The sequence below is a fragment of the Rhyacophila brunnea genome, unplaced genomic scaffold (assembly GCF_057557595.1).
Source record: "Rhyacophila brunnea isolate RB1 unplaced genomic scaffold, BYU_Rbru_1.0 scaffold_12, whole genome shotgun sequence".
NCBI classification, from domain to species: Eukaryota; Metazoa; Arthropoda; class Insecta; order Trichoptera; family Rhyacophilidae; genus Rhyacophila; species Rhyacophila brunnea.
Window position 1 is genome coordinate 21,392,450 of NW_028232774.1, and position 19,707 is coordinate 21,412,156.

At 32.9% G+C, this 19,707-nt stretch overlaps 1 protein-coding gene across 1 annotated transcript in view; it reads right to left on the reverse strand.

The window, feature by feature from the left end:
* Positions 1–11,715: 11,715 nt before the first annotated feature.
* LOC147077908 (uncharacterized) overlaps positions 11,716–19,707 on the reverse strand; it is a 60,576-nt gene continuing 52,584 nt past the window's right edge. Inside the window, exons 5-11 of the mRNA XM_085960948.1 lie at positions 18,128–18,298; positions 17,466–17,699; positions 16,716–16,862; positions 14,809–15,077; positions 14,363–14,452; positions 13,167–13,510; positions 11,716–12,428 (exon numbers count right to left, since the gene is read on the reverse strand). Of these exons, the coding sequence (XP_085817074.1) occupies positions 12,136–12,428; positions 13,167–13,510; positions 14,363–14,452; positions 14,809–15,077; positions 16,716–16,862; positions 17,466–17,699; positions 18,128–18,298 (1,548 nt within the window). The 3' untranslated portion in view covers positions 11,716–12,135. The remainder of the gene's footprint in view (positions 12,429–13,166; positions 13,511–14,362; positions 14,453–14,808; positions 15,078–16,715; positions 16,863–17,465; positions 17,700–18,127; positions 18,299–19,707) is intronic.

The following is a 19,707-nucleotide window of genomic DNA, read 5'->3' on the forward strand; positions in this document are numbered from 1 at the left end:
AAGCATATGAGGCGTCTAATAACAAAAACTGATGAGTCCACATATGGCCAAAATTTAACAAATCTAATGACACCATAGGAGAAATTGGAAAAAAATACAATCACAGCTGAATTCGAATTATCAGTGTTGGAATTATCAGTGTTGGAATTAATGAGGGTTTACTATATCAAGATTATACATGTATATTGTCTAACAGTTCTTCTTTTGCTATATTCACTCTTACTCAGTGGAGCACATGGCACACACCTTCCATGTCTCCAAAATTCCTTTGTAAATAATACATACATATTTTCCCTCTTCTCTCAAACTTTAACGTCATTGTATTCTTTTTGGGACATTGTTATTACTGGTATACCTAATTTCAGGTAATGACAGTCGGATATAAGGGAAAGCTGTCATTAAGTACATATTTGTAATTCGTATAATAATTCTAGATAGAAAAATATTCAAGCACGTATTTGAAGTCTGTTTGTGTAATACACCACATATAAGTGAGTTAGAGTTCACCTTTTTGTCAGTCCATATCCACATTTAGTTCAATGCTACTCAGCCATAACCATTCGGATAGTGGACTTTTCTCTCCTATTACAGTAAAAATATATTACTATACGCTTTGTTCATTAATTTATCTGGTTTCATATTGAGTCAATTATTTGGCCTTATAATGAAACACTACGTGCCCTGTAGATTCTTCAGCTAAGTGAGGGACAAGCCTTATTACTTCAAATTGTTCAATTGTACAAAAAATACAATATAAATCACGCATTATTCTGATATCATATCTGACTCACTGTTTGATATTTCTGTCATTTGACTCTGATCATATTATAGATCATTCAATTAACAATTTTCGTTTTGACCGACACTTTTTCCATCAGAAAGGTAGTGCAGCGAGAAGTATTTTTTTAAGGCTGCCTATAGTTTCTTCAATCTAGGAATAACTTTTAGTATGGTGTAGAATTTATGAATTTTATGACTAAAAATCGTCATCACAGATTATTTTGTTGCCTTTCCTACATGTGAGTACTAAACTAAATAACATGTGACCTGTCAAATCTATCGATTCATTACCTTCCTGCATCATTTTTTGAATACTGTTGACCATTGCCCCACATCCTGAAGCGGGCCCTCAGGCTAGGATCTTTGGCTGGCCCTCTACCTATCGCTAAGCTAAGGTTAAAGGCACACACTACACTAATGTTTTTCAAATAGTGTTTTAGGTCAAATTAAGGGTACCTATTCAGTGTATTACTAGCGATTTTTTGTATTTTCAATACATCTACTTTAATTATGGAGATGTATTTACACACAATAATCAAATATTACATTGCACAATCATATAATTTAAAATGTTAATGGTCATGAAGTATGCAACTTTTTTTTACTATTAAAGTTAATTTATGATGTGTGTTTATCTCATTTATGTGGTCAACCCGCCACGCTGGGCCCTTCAAAAGCCCGGCCTCCCAGGCTAAAGCCGTGTTATCCCCGCCCCACCCATGCTGCTAACAGTTTATTACAAAATTTTGGTCCAAATTCTACCGTTTTTCACCACTTAAATCATTTGGTAACATTAAAAACAATTTCTTGTACTTGTTCGTGTATTCATTTCAAAACTTTAAATATATTATTGTGTCTCATAAAATGAACTTTTTGTGTGTCTATGTAAACAAGGTCAAGTCTGGGGACATGCTAAATATACTTCATTTGCACGAATAGAAGTGCACTTCTGCGCATATTTATTGGTTAAACTGAAGCAAATTATGATAGTAGTGCTAGTTATTAATTATCTTCAAACGCAATGTCGTAATCGATTGCATATTTCATTCAAATTATTATTTCATCTATCATTTTCTAGAAACAGTTTACCATATTGCATTCAAAGTATGAGCAATAACTAACACTGCCACCGAAGTTTACATGTAACGGCCTAACTATAGTGGGGCTTGGGTAAAACGGTTTGACTATAAAACTTATACTGCACATTGTTTTGTTACTTTACTAAGTGCCAATTGAAAAACAATAATGTTTATTTCAATTTATTGGTGGGTGCAATAATAATGTTATAACTTGTATTCGTAATTAAATTGTTCAGGTTCCTTCTACCTTAATAAATTCTATTAGTGTCTTTACTGATTCTAAAAATATTTAATAGGAATAAATAAAATAGTTTGCCAAGGTCTCTTAGTATTTTTAACATGTGATAAATTGTAATATTAAACGTCTTTCTTATTTCAATGAAATATATTTATAATATCGAATTTTATGAAAGTATTTGATATTATTTATTCTTTGTAATTAACTATATTATTTTGTTGTTATTATCTTTTTTGTAAGTTATGTGAATGTTATTTAGTATTAATTTAATTGAATAATTGTATTTATATTATAAGGAGAGGTCCATTGCTGACCGAGACGGATAATGTGTAATAAAAATGCTCACCATAATTTAATAGGAAATAACATGAACCATTTTATAAAATATATTCAATTTAGTTGCAATGTCAGTTGGTTATCTCCAAGTTCTTTTTTTATATTGCTAATAATTTTATTGCATTTCTAACATGTCACAGTGTTGCCAACCGTGCTATAATTATAGTATTTGTACTATAATTTTCGTCTGCGTACTATGTACGATATAAAACAGGTATAGTATGCCCAAAATATTATAATTTTGAATATCAGAAAAAATAAGTAAAAAGTACTAAAATTTCGATATTTCCGTACTATAAATTGGTGCAAAGTACCATAATTTCGCGATATAAGAAAATTTGGAGAACCTGGAAAAAAATCCCTTGACTTTGTTTTAAAATGAAATTTCTTGAATTCGTCGGTAAGCGGTTTTGGTCGGAAGAGGTACCTAAATAAAAGGGGTCTCGGAATTTCTCAAAATCTCCATTATTTTTTTTGTGAGAGGCAAAAATCCTATACATTGCCAAAATACTATAATTTCTTGGACCGCGTACTATATTTCGATCGCAAAAAGATGGCAACACTGACATGTCATTAACTATATTATATTAAATGTTCCAGCTCCTTTTACTAGTAAAATTGGATCGGAATTTGTTTTGGGTCAATATATTTCGTTGTTTGCATTGTTAAATCTTCATATATAATAAACTATTTTTTATTCTACAATTTTAGAATGTAATATTCTTTATTGTACATAATATAAGATTGTTTATTATAAAATAGAAATACCTGGTTATAATATTTATTCAGACTTCACAGAAATTAATCAACAATAAAAGAGAATACTTCAAATGGCACACGGAAAAATTAACAAGATGACCCAATGAGCAGATGAAATTGCCAAAGGATTAGTTCACTTCAGGTGTGTAACGCATTTGACAACTAGATAATCACACTTAGCACTAGAAACGGATCTCAATAGTGTAAAGTGCTTAGTCTCAAAATAGAGGACATGTATGATCAAAAGGATCGGAGCTAATCACACAGCTGAAACTGAGAGATTGCGAGTGAAGATTACGAAGTGAGCATAGAGGTTAAATCCTATTCCATTTGAATTACGCTTGCGACTTCCAGGCAAGTGGGCAGCGCCATCTGTGGGTCTCTTTTTCAAAGTCATGGCCGCTAGACATAGGTACACAATTTGATAAAGTATGTCAGTTTGTATATACTACTAGTTTATTTCGTCGTAATCAGGTAGGACGCATGTGGCTCAACTGGTAAACTACATTGGCCAGAATCCAATGGATGCATGTTCGAATCCCGCCTAGCATCGTATTTTTTTCAAAGATTTTTTCTAGAAGGTATGTTTCCGAAGTATTTTCGAATTATGTATGCTTTATATATTTTATGTACGTTTTGTTTAATCAGTTATTCTGCTTGCGTACTTTTGTATAAAAATTAAAATTTATGGAGGTAACAGGTTTTGCAACTAGTACCTATCGTCTGGGTACATTTGAAAAAATATTATATTATTGCGTCAAACTGTATAAATTTTGTTGTTTATTTTGTGTTTTATGTATTAAATATTATTGTGTATTTATTGTAATACATATTCTGAGTCAGTTAAGATTTTTTTTTATTTCACTTCACATTAATTCCTTACCTGACAATCCTGTGTATGATCATTGATCATCACAAATCTTGAGTAAAAACAAAACAATGATTCGGTTGGTCGATAGTGTGCGTGGGGATAGGGAGCCGTACTAAATATCTGGCAGCCGGTGAGCGCGTATTTGTAGGTATTCATAAGCATACAATCCACGAACCGAATCATTGTTTTGTTTTTACTGTACCTCCTTGTCCTGGACATTAGAAGTTAATTGTGTGGGTAGTATGGTATTTTAATCTCTTTGTGCATATGTCCAAAACACATCATTATCTCCCATTCTTTATTTTGTAAGTAATAAAGCAATCGCCAAAACATTCTAGAAGCGTGTGAATTAGGTTTGAATGAGTACTCATTAATAGTAGATAAGCCTTACGCATTTGTCAACCACTTGCTGCTGACCAGATTAACAGCAACAACGAGGCTTAAGAAAGGAAATCAGTATTTGCGCTTGTAGTTGCGACCAGAGGCGTAGCAAGGTATTTTTGTGCTCGGGGCAGTAGTGAAAAATGCGTAATAGAAAACTTGTAGGTACCCAAGCACACTTATAGCCTTACCACTATATATCATGGCTGCAGAACTTGCGTTTCCCCCACACTTTCAGATGTATTTTGTAGAGCCCTGACCCCCACTCTTTAAGTCTTGACAACTGCATACAGCGCACATCAAAATCATTGCAAAGATATAATGGTTTTACTAATCAACCTATAATAAATAGGTACTACATGGTTACCATTAAAAGAAATAAATAATATGGATAAAATTCTTTTCAAAAATTTATGTCCCCCTAAAATTGAAAAAAATTCAAGATACTCGATTTTTTTTGTTTGTATAAAAATCATAAAACTCTTCATTTATTATAAATTTACACAGTGAATTTCCAACATTAAAACATGTTTTGTCATTTTAGGATGAAATTTTTCATTCACTTTTTATTCTTGCATGTTCAACGAAACTCCATTTCTGATCCCCTACCCGAGCTGACCCGTTCCCACACTTCTTTTTATGGCAACCAACCACAGTTTCTGGTTGTTGGAGACCATCGACAGTGTTATAAAAGGCCTTAAACATGTGTTTGAAACCAGACGGAATCAACACAGTTAAATTTTATATAGAATTTCGATTGTGCATAAGCGAAAATGTCTCCATTGTGCAGAATATACTGAATACAGCTCTATTTTACGTATGCAGGATCCGGCAAATGTTGAACGAAATTAGACTTAAATTAATGATTTGTACAGGTAGAATAAAAAGTCATTTTTGTTTGCATTACATTCAAATATATTATGATAAATTTGTAGTTTTTCACTAGTATAGTTTTCGTTTTTCATGTTTAAATTTTTCATCTTAACAAATATAATTTAGTATATATAATTAATTCTCTTATGTTTTCTTTACAAATTTAGTCATTTTTCTCCAAATATAATAAATATTTTTTAACCCTCTTTTTTGTGAGTAGACTACATTTTTCGACTTCTCTAATGCCCTAAACATATTTTATATTATTTATCACGACAACTGTATGTATATATATATATATTATATTATTAACTATTATTTATCTATCTTTAAATATCCAAGACAAGTTAAAAAAAATAATCGGTACATATCTACACACTTCACATACAAACAATGAAACTTATTGATAATAAAATCAAACTCAACTATCCCAAACACAGACAATAACATATATCATTCATTATATTCACCAATTTGTAACACATTGGAATGTTGACGTGATGTGAACATGACAAGTTTGATTTGATTTTTGTAAGATTGTTTAAAAAATGTGTACCATTAAAAAATAATAAGGAAAAAGGACAATATGTATAATACGAACTATCATACAATTTAAATAACATAATAATATGTAAATGTTTAATGTTTGGGATAGTTAGTTTTTTTCTGGATACATACACATTCAACAGTATAATATATTTTGTAATAATTGCAACAGAACTCTTGCTAGACATGAATCCAAGAAGCAACTAATCGAATGTAACATAAATTGAAATCGAGAATATGCATAGTTTATAGATAGCTGTAAATGTATTAATTTAATATATTCACCGTTATTTGCATATTATTATGAGTATTGTGGGATGAAGCATTCTGCACAGTTCTGCCAGAATCAACTACAAGAACGTAACATTAATTCTACAGTGACTGGCAACACCAAAATCAGCATCTAAAGGTGGCTGGCTATCAGCATAAAAACTGAGTAACAAATATTTTCGGTTACAGAACACTGGTTTATAATAGCGTAATGGAGTGTCCAAACCAAGATAGCACAAATGACCATAAACAAATCAAGATGCCAATTATTCCTCTAACCCTTCTCCGTAACAGATAACTCAATGGATATTTCCAGGTCTTAAAGTCAAACAATATTACTTCCATTCATAAAACCTGTTTTTATTGTACTATAAAATTAATTGTAAAATTCTTTGCAGGTTTTATTGGTCGATGAGTGTCATTTCTCTTTGACAATTTTTTTACAATAGAGTAGCCAGATTACGGGCAGGAACGAACATACGGGATATTTTCTATAGCTACCCTATAATCTACGTTCATATCAAGAACTTAAATTTTCATCTAGCTCATTAAAATCAAGAAATTTTATTAAATCTCATGGAACTCCTACCTGGCTGACCACAAAGTACTTAGACAGAATGAACAAAACTTACTCAAAATACCGGTCGTTAATATTTTAGTCTCAAAATAATGTGTTTTCTAAATTCATTATCTACTACAATTCTGTGCGTATATTTTAAATGGATATATGGACAAAACATTAACTTTCAAACTTTCAAAACCATACATTAGTAGGATATTAGTGCCGCAAGTGAAAATTTTGCAATGTCGATGTAAATTACCATCAAAGATTGTATTATTTGTATTCCTTCCTAAATCACTCGCCTCCTTAGAATTATTATCTCTACTTTAATAATAACAATGATGCAATATCTAAACCTAAAAAACGAGCTCAACTTTCAAAATAGGTGTATTACCCAAAAGTTGTCCATTTTTTAGGCAAGGTTTTGCAAATTATTGCAGAATCCCTGAGAGGTCGCGGAACCGGTTGGGAATCACTGATCTGGCTGAATATTAAATCAAGAAACTTTTAATCCTGCAATGGTGTACGTAAATATTGTTTGACTTTTAGACTTTTATATGACAATAGACTAAATTGATTCGTGCTTGCTACGTTAACTTTGAAGCATCTTGATTTATGGGGTAGAAAACAAAATCAGCAATTTATCTACAGGTATTTTTGTATCCCACATACATTACAACAGTATCTCATAGTTTAGTAAAAATCAGATGTCAAATATAGGCACTAAATACAATGTTCAATATGTAATAATTATATGCACAAAACCGTAAAACTGGCACTACTACACAATAGATCTAAAATGAACAAGATTTCTTATCAATGTAATATAATTTAAGTTTGTAATATCTAAGAATTTATCAATCAATTCGGGGGTAACAAGGCAGACTTCTACAAATTAATCATAAATATATAAAGCTAAAAAGTACGATACTTTACAACACTATCCTTAAAATAACTGAATATAAAAAGGCTTAAATATAATATTGTAAATGGATAGTCATGAACATTATGATGTTATATGTGGGGCAAATTTAATATACATACAATATTGTATGTTTAATTAACCAGATGGCTGCCAATAACGTCTAAAGACGCGAACTTTTTCGTGAACAGAACGCCGCTCATACGAAAATGATGTCTTTGGACGTACCGTTAAGCAGGATTTTACTAACGTAAATCAATTATTTTAAAGATACAAAATCATAAACATTTTAATTTTGTTATTATGGGATAAATGGCGGCACAATCGGCGCACTCTTCATTTATTTGGTAAGTTTTTATAAATAAACTTTAATACATTTTTTTTATTTTTGCAATAAAATTCGCGGCGTGCAAGGTACCATACATACACCTACCGACAGTTAAAAAGTTAAATGCTATTCAATACGCAGAATGTTTATGTTATTTAATGACAGCAAGATACATAATAAATATCCATTTAATTACTATTTTATTCAACGCAGAATAATAATTAATGTATATTCATTCAATCTTGAATAAGAAATAATTAAATTTGTAATTATTAGGTTTTACATCTGCAAGGTTAGTACTTCGGTTGCTATCTTAGTGGTATGAACCCTTGCGTGTGTTCAAATCCCACTTGGTGCAACGATTTTTTTAGGATTGTTGCAATAGATATATTTCTGAATCTTTTCACATTATGTAGGTGTATCACCATGGCGACATCATCAATAACAATAACATGACAAGTTAATTGAATTGATTAAAGAGATTTGCAAGTTCCATTAGACTTAAAAATATATAAATGAAATACTTACATGTAATAAAATAGACTTGCGCAATGTTATAAACAGACCAATCAAATGCAATACGCCAAGCACCGATCTAGACTTGAAAAACGTCACTGAAGGCACGTGGCATAATATGAAAACAGAAAGTAAGTAAGTATTACGATACAGTTCCCTCTTCTCATATGACTGTCATTTGAAGTTGTATCAACCATAATGTCATTGGAACTATTGTCGTAATATAAGATGGGTTCAAAAAATGGCTACGTGCGTGTTTAGAGAGATTCGAATGGCGGCTAATATTCACTTAGATGTGTTTTTGAATTGGAGACCTTAATGTCAAACAATGTTATCTACATAAAACCTGCATTCATGTACCTGCGGATACTGTTTGGTTTATTGTGAAGCAATGGTGTTTCAATTCATTTGGGTCCTACTATTAATCACCATCGAGATTTAAACAAATGTTATTTGACTTTATAGAACCTATGTAATGTTTTTAGACTGTCATGCTCGTGTAGATGAACCTTATTTGACTTAAATAACTCAGTTATGGCACATGGGAATCTTTTACAGTTTAATTTTGAATCATCCTAAAAGGGTTTATAACATTTGAAAAGAATGATAAATAAACACTTAAAGATAATTTTTGGAATTCAAAAGCATAAGATTAGTTGTCAAAAAGGTACTCTAGATTTTAGATATAATATTATAATTTTCAGCATTTAAAGAGGTGTAAAATATTACAATCTAAATTTTAAAATATGGCAGTTTTACTCGCATTTTATCCCCTTTCAATAATATAAATTATCATCACTATTACTTATATTAATCTTTATACACGCGTTGATAATAATTTCTACGCAAATTATCAATTTTGTCAAACTTACAAGATAGATAAATACAATAATAAATTATCAATAGTTACAAAAAGTAATTATAATAAATACATCACATTTTGTTTTGTTGTTTTTGTTTAACCACTATATAATATTATATATTTCGTCCGTAAATTACGCTACATCGAGAATATTAAATTTAAAATTTTCTGAGATCATCAATAATAATTTAGCTTAGTTAGTTTTAAATACCGATAATTTATTCTGGTTAAATTTAAAGAGCTTTTTCTAAACTAATTTGTAATATTATTACTGTACAAGCAAGCGGTAACAATGGTGATTTTTTTTGTTGTAATTATTACATTCACGCGTTGAAAAATATTGTACATGGAATCTTTTATAAAAATGTCTTAATTAGTACAAAGACTGTTTACTAATAATAATAATCTACCTTATAGACGCGATTAGAAATAATCTAAAGGGTTGGCATTGTGGCATTGTCATCGACAATCATATTGTAGATCATTTTTAAAGCTCCTAATTCGAAACATACTTAATGATGTTTGACAGTGCCTTTAAGACAACAGACATGATGTGTCAATATTAAATTCAATGTATAATTTACAGATAGCAAAGATTGCAATATTTTATGGATAATTAATTAGGTATGTTAATTAATAATTTTTAAAAATGGAGAAAAGTATTTTTCGATATCCAATCAATTCGTGTTTCTTGCGTAATTAATCTGTACATCGACATTAAATATTATTAAAAATTATCTTAGTAATAATAATGTTTCACATATAACACATCATTTCACTATTATACTAAGAGCACATTCAATTAGGACAATTTATTTAACTTAAGCAATGTATTTTCAAATTAACTGCAACCATGTTATAAAATCTGACAATGAATATAATTTTTATAAAAATTTGTCCAATTATTTATTTTATTAGCTGAGGTTGAAATATTGTTATGACCGGTAAGGCCAGTTCAGATTAGTCGAGTAATTTAGTCGAGTGGCGAGTGGTTTAGTAACTAAACATGTATGAACAGACAAATTTAGTTAGGTAATTTAGTAAAATCATTTAGTCGAGTCAATCTGTTTTATTCTATTTTTTCGGTTGAGTAGCGGCCCCCATGCTTATATATACCAAACAAGCCACGAGATAAGTCTAAAGATGTTATCTTTAGTCAAGTTCATTAGTTGTCGTAGAATTTCTTCCTTCAATTCTTCTAATATAGCCATTATAAATGAAGTTATTAACTTATTAATTTTTTGAAGATACATTATTTTAAAACACATATATAACAATATATAAAAAGTGTTTTCAAATTATGTATGTTCAATAAAAAGAATGTTACTTTCTTAAATCTTGTGAATTATTTGTTGAATAAAAAAATTAATTAATGAATTATTTTTGCTTTGTTACGCTGTGCTCTGTTCATTTTGACATGTCACTCTCGACACTTTGTCGGACACTTTTCAGTTACTAAATCATTTAGTGGTAACTAAATTACTCTACTAATCCGAACCGGCCTGTTGGTACACCAAGATTTCAATAAATAAATATCTAAATTTAGAGAATTACAATAGGATGGACCAACAGAAAATGTTTGTGTTGGCGAGTAATGATTGGTTAAAAAGACAACCACAAATTGTAAAAGAAACACAGGTAGACTCGGTTTGTAGATTCTAATAAATTTTGTTATCAACAATCCACTTTCAAATCAGTAACATGAATACATATATTGTACAGCCAAGATTAATCAGGAGTAAATATTATGTAGATTTGATATCTCCAGTTAATTTAGTTAGTCCAGATAGTTTGTAAATTAAATCAAGTTCATAATTACATTCATTTGTAATATTAAACCATGAATGTTGTATTTGTGTTAGAAATTGAGAAAAATACTGAAAAAAATTCTCATAACATTCTCAATATCATGTAACACTTAACATCAGTGGCGAAGACTCCTTGCTAGGCGATTATTTAGAGCCTACTTCAATGAAAATCAATCTTAATAATAAGCGACATGATGGCACGGACTCGATAGCAAACACTAATTTTATATATATTAATTTTCACTTTGACTTGACTATGAGAATTTATTAACCACTAAAATGTAGTGGTAGAAGAAATAATTAAATGAAATTAGTAGTGAGATCTCAATTATCGTAGCCTTTCACACATTCAAAATGTAAAACACATACCCTAATGACATCACGAATTCCACAAATCACAAGTTCCAGATTGTATGAGTAAAATGAAAGTGTTTATGGACAAAAGAGAAGCATTTTTTGAGGTCTTTCGTCTAGTTTGGTTTTGTTTATAAACGTATTTATTTTTCACACGTTTAGCAAGCCATTGCGGTTTGGTGTTTGGGTTTTTTTCATAAAATATTATCTACTTTAAAATGGTTTTTTTTGATGTTCAGTAAATAATTGTAAGTAAATACTGATGAAACAACATTCAACTTCATGTCTCATAATATGACTGTCCTAGCACTTTTTTTCAGTTACCCATAGCCTACCTATCACCTTCAGGTACTCTTCGCCACTGATTGACATTCCACGTCTAAATATTTTATTTTTTCTGATATATTGTAGATACCTCATTTCAGTAGACTGATAAATTTTTTTGACAAACAATAAAGATATAAGTAACATAATATCGTTGAGCATTATATTCGAAGACACAAAATCAATAAAACACGCGAAACACTAAAATATAAATTAAATAAAGCGATCACTTTCAGCTAAACATGACAAACATAAACACATTGTTCTTTAGTTTTTCCGCGTTGAAGCGATTACAAAAGAGTAGCGCACGGGCGCTTTAGCGACCCTCATGGTTGCTGAAGAAGAAGAGTCTCCAATTCATCAGCGGAGCGCAGGAGGAAGGCGGCCGACTCCCTGTATCCAGTGATCAGCTGTCTTACTGCAGCCATTTCTGCTGAATTCAATTTATGTGATAATAGCAAAGGTTTGGAGGAGCTCTGCGTCGCATGGGAGGCCGATGCGATCGGTGGGTTGAGCCCTAACGCGCTGGCTGCATTCACTGATGACAATGATGAGGAAAAACTTGCCTGGGACAATGCCACTGATGCTGAAGGAGTTTTCATCGATAAGTCTGTCGGACCTAAAAGAATGAGACAACATATTAGAAAGTTTTAGAATATATTCATAGCTTTGTTGTAAAAAAGATGGATTATTACAGAGATTTCGGATATTATCTTTTGCATCATTGTTGTGTCTTTCTTTTATAAAAAGAATATAACGATGTAGGCAAATGATTGTAGAAAATAAATCTGTGTGCGAAAAGAAAAGTGAGAAGAGTCCAAAGTCCAAAGTCCAAAACTACTACATACTTTTCAGAAGGGTCAAAAGAAGATAGGACAGCTTTACATATTATGCATTATTTATTGTTAAATAAGCATAGTATTTAATAAATGTTTACATTCTGAAGACTTATCTTTCTTTTCCTTTCGCAATTAGAAACCACCTACATGATTTCAAAATGGTCCCTATTGTTTTTATGAGACAGGTTGACGTTTCTATGTGGTATATTCCATACAAAATGATTTTGAAAGACTGAGCGTAATGCAAGACCATACTTAGAAGAAGAAAAGATAAACAATTTGTAACAAAACACCGGTTTTTTACTCAAACTAGATTGTCGATTTCGGTATCGTAAGTTAGACATATAATATCTTATGGTTTTGAATTATGCTTTTCGAATGTACCAGATTGTGAAATTCTTCATTTCTACCATAGTTACTTTATCAAAAATTTATGTTGGTATAAAAGCTGAAAAGAAGGAATAATAGACACCCATGATATCAGGTATGACGGTTTATAGCAGACATATTCTTCTTACCGTTTCCAGTCAGAGCGACGCCAAGCCCTCCGAAATTAAGAGCCTGCCCGTGGTGGCCACCAGCCGCCATCGCAGCAGAGAAAAGTGCACTTTGGTAAGCCGCCACGGCCGCGGCTGCACTAGATCCTCCTACTCCCGGATTGTGCAAGCCCGCGACCGCACCCAGTGATGACAGGAGAGCATTAGTGTTGTTCCCGACTCCCGAGGAGTTCAGCGAGAGAGGGTTGCTGACGTGACTCCCAAAACCGTGGATCGCTGAAGATGTCGAGGAGTTCACTCCGAGAGATGACGCCAAGTCGGTGATGTTTGTTGCGCTCGTTGTTAAGGGAGTTGATGTTCGGGAACTGCAATTTAAAAGAAATTTAATTCATTACTGGTTTCTGTTCACCGTTTGCGTAAAATGTAAACACTCCAAAAGAAAGTGTTATAGCGCCTGTACACGTGCATGGATTTACTTGCACCAATAGTTTGTATTTTAAATTAACACGATAATAACTGTTTACACGTCTCGCCAATCTCATACTCCAAGAGTAAGCGATGCACGACGTTGTCATTTTATGGTACTATTTGACAGGTCATGAAAATCGGTTAACCCCAAAATGAGTCTCTGGGTGGTGTAGTTCGCTTTTTTAACCAGCAGGTTCGCTAATATTGTTCTACTGAACTCGCAGATATTGCACGGTCCAATTGTCCCGTGAAAATTCAGAAGCTTTTGAACTTTTTTGATACATGCATGGAATCTTGGAATTTGCACGATAATACGTGTTTACATGTGTATTTTTTTGTTATGGCCAATAATACGTACTCCCAGCAGTAAATCCATGCACGTGTAAATGGGGTATTGTGTTATAAAAGCTATTTGAACCTTCTTAATATCTCATTATATATTCTACATACTTGGAGCAGATCTTGTTGCCAGTATTGGATAGCTATACGGGTTCTTACCATGTCCCCATGACATGTTCAAAATAATAGGTAGGTACCCAACTTTATTTTAAGATACATATACAATTTATAAACAAAATATAACAATCCTACTATATAATATACAATATGTTAAAGGAAAATCCTTTATCCCGTTTCAACACCGCACATATTAATATAAGTATCTTATTAATGTGCATAATTTTATTTAATTAATTGTTCCTAAAAAATAAAAACAGAGGTGTGTAGATAACGTTAATTAGTTGTTTTACCTCTGTCTTCCAAATGTTTGGTGTTGTCCAAACGCTTGGGGGAAGTTTGATCGGAACAAGGGTAGAGGCGGTGCTGGTGATGAGGCGGGACTGCAAAGATTTTCACAAACCACTTTATTTTACATAACTAAATATTATAGAATACGAAATTATACTATTATAGAATATTATGAAGCATCAAATATGTTTTTGTTTAAATGATAATGAGGCACCTTACACACAGACATTCTAGGTGCCCGCAATACAATCTAAACTTTTTAATTAATTAAAAAAACATTAAAATATATGTAATTCAAAAAGTTCTCCTACATATTTCAATGATAAAAATAATGATGAGAATTTATGATGGAATTAAAAAATAGATTTATAGATTTTAAATGTAAACTTTTAGTATTATTTGGTAGAACTGCACTATCTCTAAAATAATATTTAATATTTATTCTCACCTTGCATTTTTACTCCCCCCTCCCCCCGAACTGACGTCATTCTGTCCTTTACTAATATTATTATTGTTGAGGCAAATTCCGTTCTCGAGCGCGGAGTTTTGAAGTGACGATCCGAGGAGGCTGGGCAACCCGGACAGAGTGGACTCTCCCTTGCTCTGCTGCAATCCGGGACTTGAGCCGGCTTGCATCTGCGCTGCAGCAACTGTGCTGTTGTACAAGCCCAACAGTGGATGGGTGACGGAGGTTGACGATGCAGTGGTGTCGATAGACTGAAAATTAAATAATATAAAACTTATTATACGAATATTAAAACAATAAAGCGAATTATCACATAGTAAGTTGTATAGAACCAAGGATTTCGAAGAAACCTTGTTCTACAGGTTAGAACAAAAGCTGAACGCAGAGAAGCTGAAAAATGGGTTACTAATGATTAAAAAAGCTGCACGTCGTTCCACATTGCAGATTTATTTGTAGAAAACAGAGAACACAAAAATAATGGGGAGTGGTTTGTCTTCTGGTTGAAGCTGTTAGAAGGTTTAAATCTCGAAGAATACATTATTTTTAATATTTACATCTGTATGCATTAAAGTTTGTCACATAAACGAAATGCGCATTCAATATTGGTAATATTTTGGAAGACTTCTTGTAAGATATTTTGTATTTCTTTCATTTTATGGGTTGATCATTATAAAGTAGGTAATAAACCGAATCCGGCTTTAAAGCTTTGGTTTATATCTTTCGTAATTTCTATCTTACTAATCTGTTCTGTCCTGAGATTGAATCCTGGCTCTGGAAAGTACACATACTGTTTTTCAATTTGTGTATGAGTCAGAGTATGGACCTAATAGGTTGAGCAAGTGGCTGACATCTATTTCTCGTAAAAACAAATTCTGTCGACACAAACCTCCACTCTGTGGAGGCCCATATGATCTTATTAGGATCGGACATGATCGGAATCTGTTCTGTGGTGGCAAATACAACTCACACTTTTGTGGTCCAAGATTTATTTGCTAAAGCTGCACTACCATAAAAATGTCTGAAATAGATTTTTCGTCAACAACTACAGCATTCATTTCCCAGTGCCTAGTCAAGATTAAAATACGGCTGAGTACAATAACATGAACAAAACATTTTAAAAGTTCTTAACGAAATGTTTGTTACCAGTTTTTATACAATGTTCATTTATTCAAGTACATAATATATATTATCTTAGTCTAGACTAGGCATAATAGTATATTTTCTATAACAAAGTAAAAGAAAAATCTCTGTTACTCAACAATACAAAATACAGATAATCTTTTAATAGTCCCAAATTATTATTAATATTACTGTAAGGCATAAAGCCCATTGACGCAGCGAGTGCGGCGCTCGCGCAAAATTTCTACAAGTGGCGCGTAAATCATCAAAAATACAACATAATCAAATACGCCAGCGCCCACTGGACTTGACGATGCCTTGCGCCCCGCCTGCCGCATGAGTCACCGTTTTTCGCTTCTCGGCGATACGATTTAATGAAAATACAAAGAAGTCCATTCATTGAACACGGCTACCAAAATTACGCTGCTCGAGGCGTCGTCGATCGACGGGCGAAAAGCAATTATTTAATAACAGGGAACTCTTTGTTCCGTGTCCTATATTTCGCTGGTTGAATAATGTTGTCGTAAATATAAATTACAAGCCCCGAAATAATATAATATTTTTATTGCTTTGTTATGAGAGACGCTGTAAAAATAATTATTTTGTGCTGCTTGGGCCGCTTATTACATAGGTGAAGAGTAATGCGCGGGAAGAGACGTGTGATTATGGTTATGACTAAACGCTTCATACGCCGACTTCGCCCACTCGACGCGTTCTATGAGCACTATCGCTAAGGAGTATCAATATAATGAAATGACTTTTCGACTCACGCTGCCAGGATTGGAAGTGGGCATCGGTTGGCTGACTGGTTCCAGGCCGAGTCTCATCCTCTTGGCGTTGTGGCTTTCGTTTTCACAGGCTTGCGCGAGGATCTGCTCTGCTTGCACCGACGTCAGGTGGGCTGGCGTTGGACGAATCTGATAAAAGCACATCAAATTTTATCAATTCACAATATTTTCAGGATAAATAACTGCCTACACGGCGCCATAGAAACAGCAATTAGTAGGATGTTCAACACATCCTTTCTGGAATCATATAATTTGATACGGATTACACCTACCTACCTTCCATCATTTCTTCTTTCACACTATTGTTTTTGTGCGATATTTTATTTTTATTACAGCTACCGCCGTGAAAAGAGTTTCATAGAGGTAGATATATCACTGCAAAAGGAACCAAGATTCGCTGGTTTGAGTACTCAATAAAAGATATTATTCATCCAATACTGGATATTCAAAACTCAATCCATTCCAAAAAGACAGTTGATTTTTAACTTGGCGTGAAGAAATGTGTCGGCATACAAAGATAAATAACATCTGACTTCAACTATGTACGTAATGTCTGCGGTAAGGGAAGAGCAAAAATCTATCACTGTAACCATGAAGAACCAGTGCATTGAATTAAGATTGCCTGTTTATAAAATTTGATATAAAGACAATCATTATTAGAACTACGACGTTCAGTTATGAAAAGCAAGACTGCAGGAAAATAGGTAAATTAAGTATAAAATAAATGCATACTGTCGCATCCCAGGCAGGTGTCGTCGCGCTATTTCCTTGCGGCGTCTCTCCTCTGACTTTCTTATTTCTCCGGCAACTCTTGAGGTAGGTCCTGATACGTTTCCTCGCCCTCTCCGCGAATTCTGGAAACTGTCTGGTGCAGGAGTCGATGATGGCCTGAATCTTTTCCTTTGGCTGTTTCGAGATCGGGACTATTCGGTCGAGATTCTCGTCAACGAACAGGCGGACAAACATCTGGAATAATTAAATACTTGATTCAATTTTATGATTAACGGAAAATGATTGCTTAATTGATTCCATGTTATAGCAACATACACATATCACACATTCATACACATACGTTACCTATTATGAGAGTAACGCATGTCTACTTTGTGGTGTGGGAAGGATCACATGTGAAATTTAAATGGTGAGAAACAATATTAATTCTTCGAGTTGAGGTTATCAGCTGTTTCATACAATGAGCCAATCCTAAGCTTACAGTTTTAGACCCAATTGAATCTATATAAAGGTACACATTGAAAACAGATATTTACAGCGTCATTGTAAAAGTAACCAATTGAAAATCAAAGGATTGTATACACAATTAGGTTAGGTTAGCCTTATGGTAGCCTCTTAATGCATAATAATATGGCTAATAAAGGGTAAGATAGTCCACTCACATTAAATGCCTTCAACCTCTCTGGGTCGTGCTGCTGGGGGTCCAGTCTTTCGTCGCTCTCATCATCTGAACCGAGCGCATCATCATCTTCTTTTCCGTTGCCTGCTGACGAAGAGGTCTCATCGTGGAGACCGCCTGGTTCTGTGCCACCGGCTCCCAGGAGCACAGGACTCTGTAACGATACATTCATAATACATATTATTAATCAACGGTGGCAGTAGGTTTGTTTTTATGAAATTATTACATGTTCGCATTTTCTATCTTCCCTAAAACAGACGATTTAAAAATAATTTCTAACCTATTCAATTTTTATACACATAAGCATGACAATGTAAAAGGCACAAGGAAAGAAAAAAATATTTATTAATATTTAAAATTAGGTGTAGCAAGAAAATAGGCTACTTAGTTAAAAGTATCAATCGATTTTGAAGATTTATAGTTCAATTTTCGTCAAGTCTCAACTTCAGAGATTGCATATTATTGACATAAAAGTTGGCCATTGAAAGACTTCTTTACAAAAATTGATTTTTACGAATACGTATTTTTTAAATAGTGTTTTTAACACTACAACAACAGGCCACGAGGCCCTATGATAGTAGTGAAACAAGAGTACAGTAATAGCAGTGAAGTAATCAAAGAAACACATAGACTTTGAGAAAATTCGTGAAAAATATTGTGACCTAACCGGGAATAGAACCCGGAGCCCTGAATCAGAAGGCGGTGCACTACGCATTGGAATACGACGACCGCTTTATGTTGGTTAATATGAAGAGACAATACGGCTTAATCCAAGAATAATGAACACTGTCAAACTAGAAATCCTGCACACTCTATGTATAATGGTACACGCAGGGTCTCAGGAGTTCTTCCTATGATGCACCTAGCACAACTTTGAAGGGCGTTCCTCGTTAGTTATGTCACGGTATATTGGCTGTCCCAAATATATACATAGTAGATACCTACAAGTAATTTTTGAGTAAATTACTTTTATTGCATTTCTAGATAATATTATGCATTATAAAAAATATAGGTAGCTATCATTTTCACAGGAATGTGAACCTCTATATTGGCTATTATCAAAGATTAGTGATAATAGATATAGAATAGAATAAGTGATACACTGTCAAAAATCACTTATATTTTAGTAATCACGTTTTTACATTTTCTTGGAACATTTTACCAACGCAGCGCAGTGAAAATGCAAAAATTGTGTGGAGACGTACCAGTATTAGAGAGTAAAAACCATGATTGAAATAAGGCTACCCAGAGAAAAGTGTTCTACGTAATTACCCGTCTGCCTTAGAGTGAACGTTGGGGTCCCTCAACATTTCATATCGACTATGGAAAGGAAAAACGACGTAATCAACACAAATCATTTTACAGGAGCCACAAAAACGTTTTTGTCATGGTTTTCGATCAAAGTTAAAATACAAAATAGACATCACCTTGGAATGCATGATAATTATTGATAATGTAGTTTCTGTATCCCTAATCTGTTATTAACTATTGGGTTAATTAAAAAAAACCAACAAAAATGATGGTTAAGTCGTTTTTCCCATGTCACTTATTTCTTTCATTTTT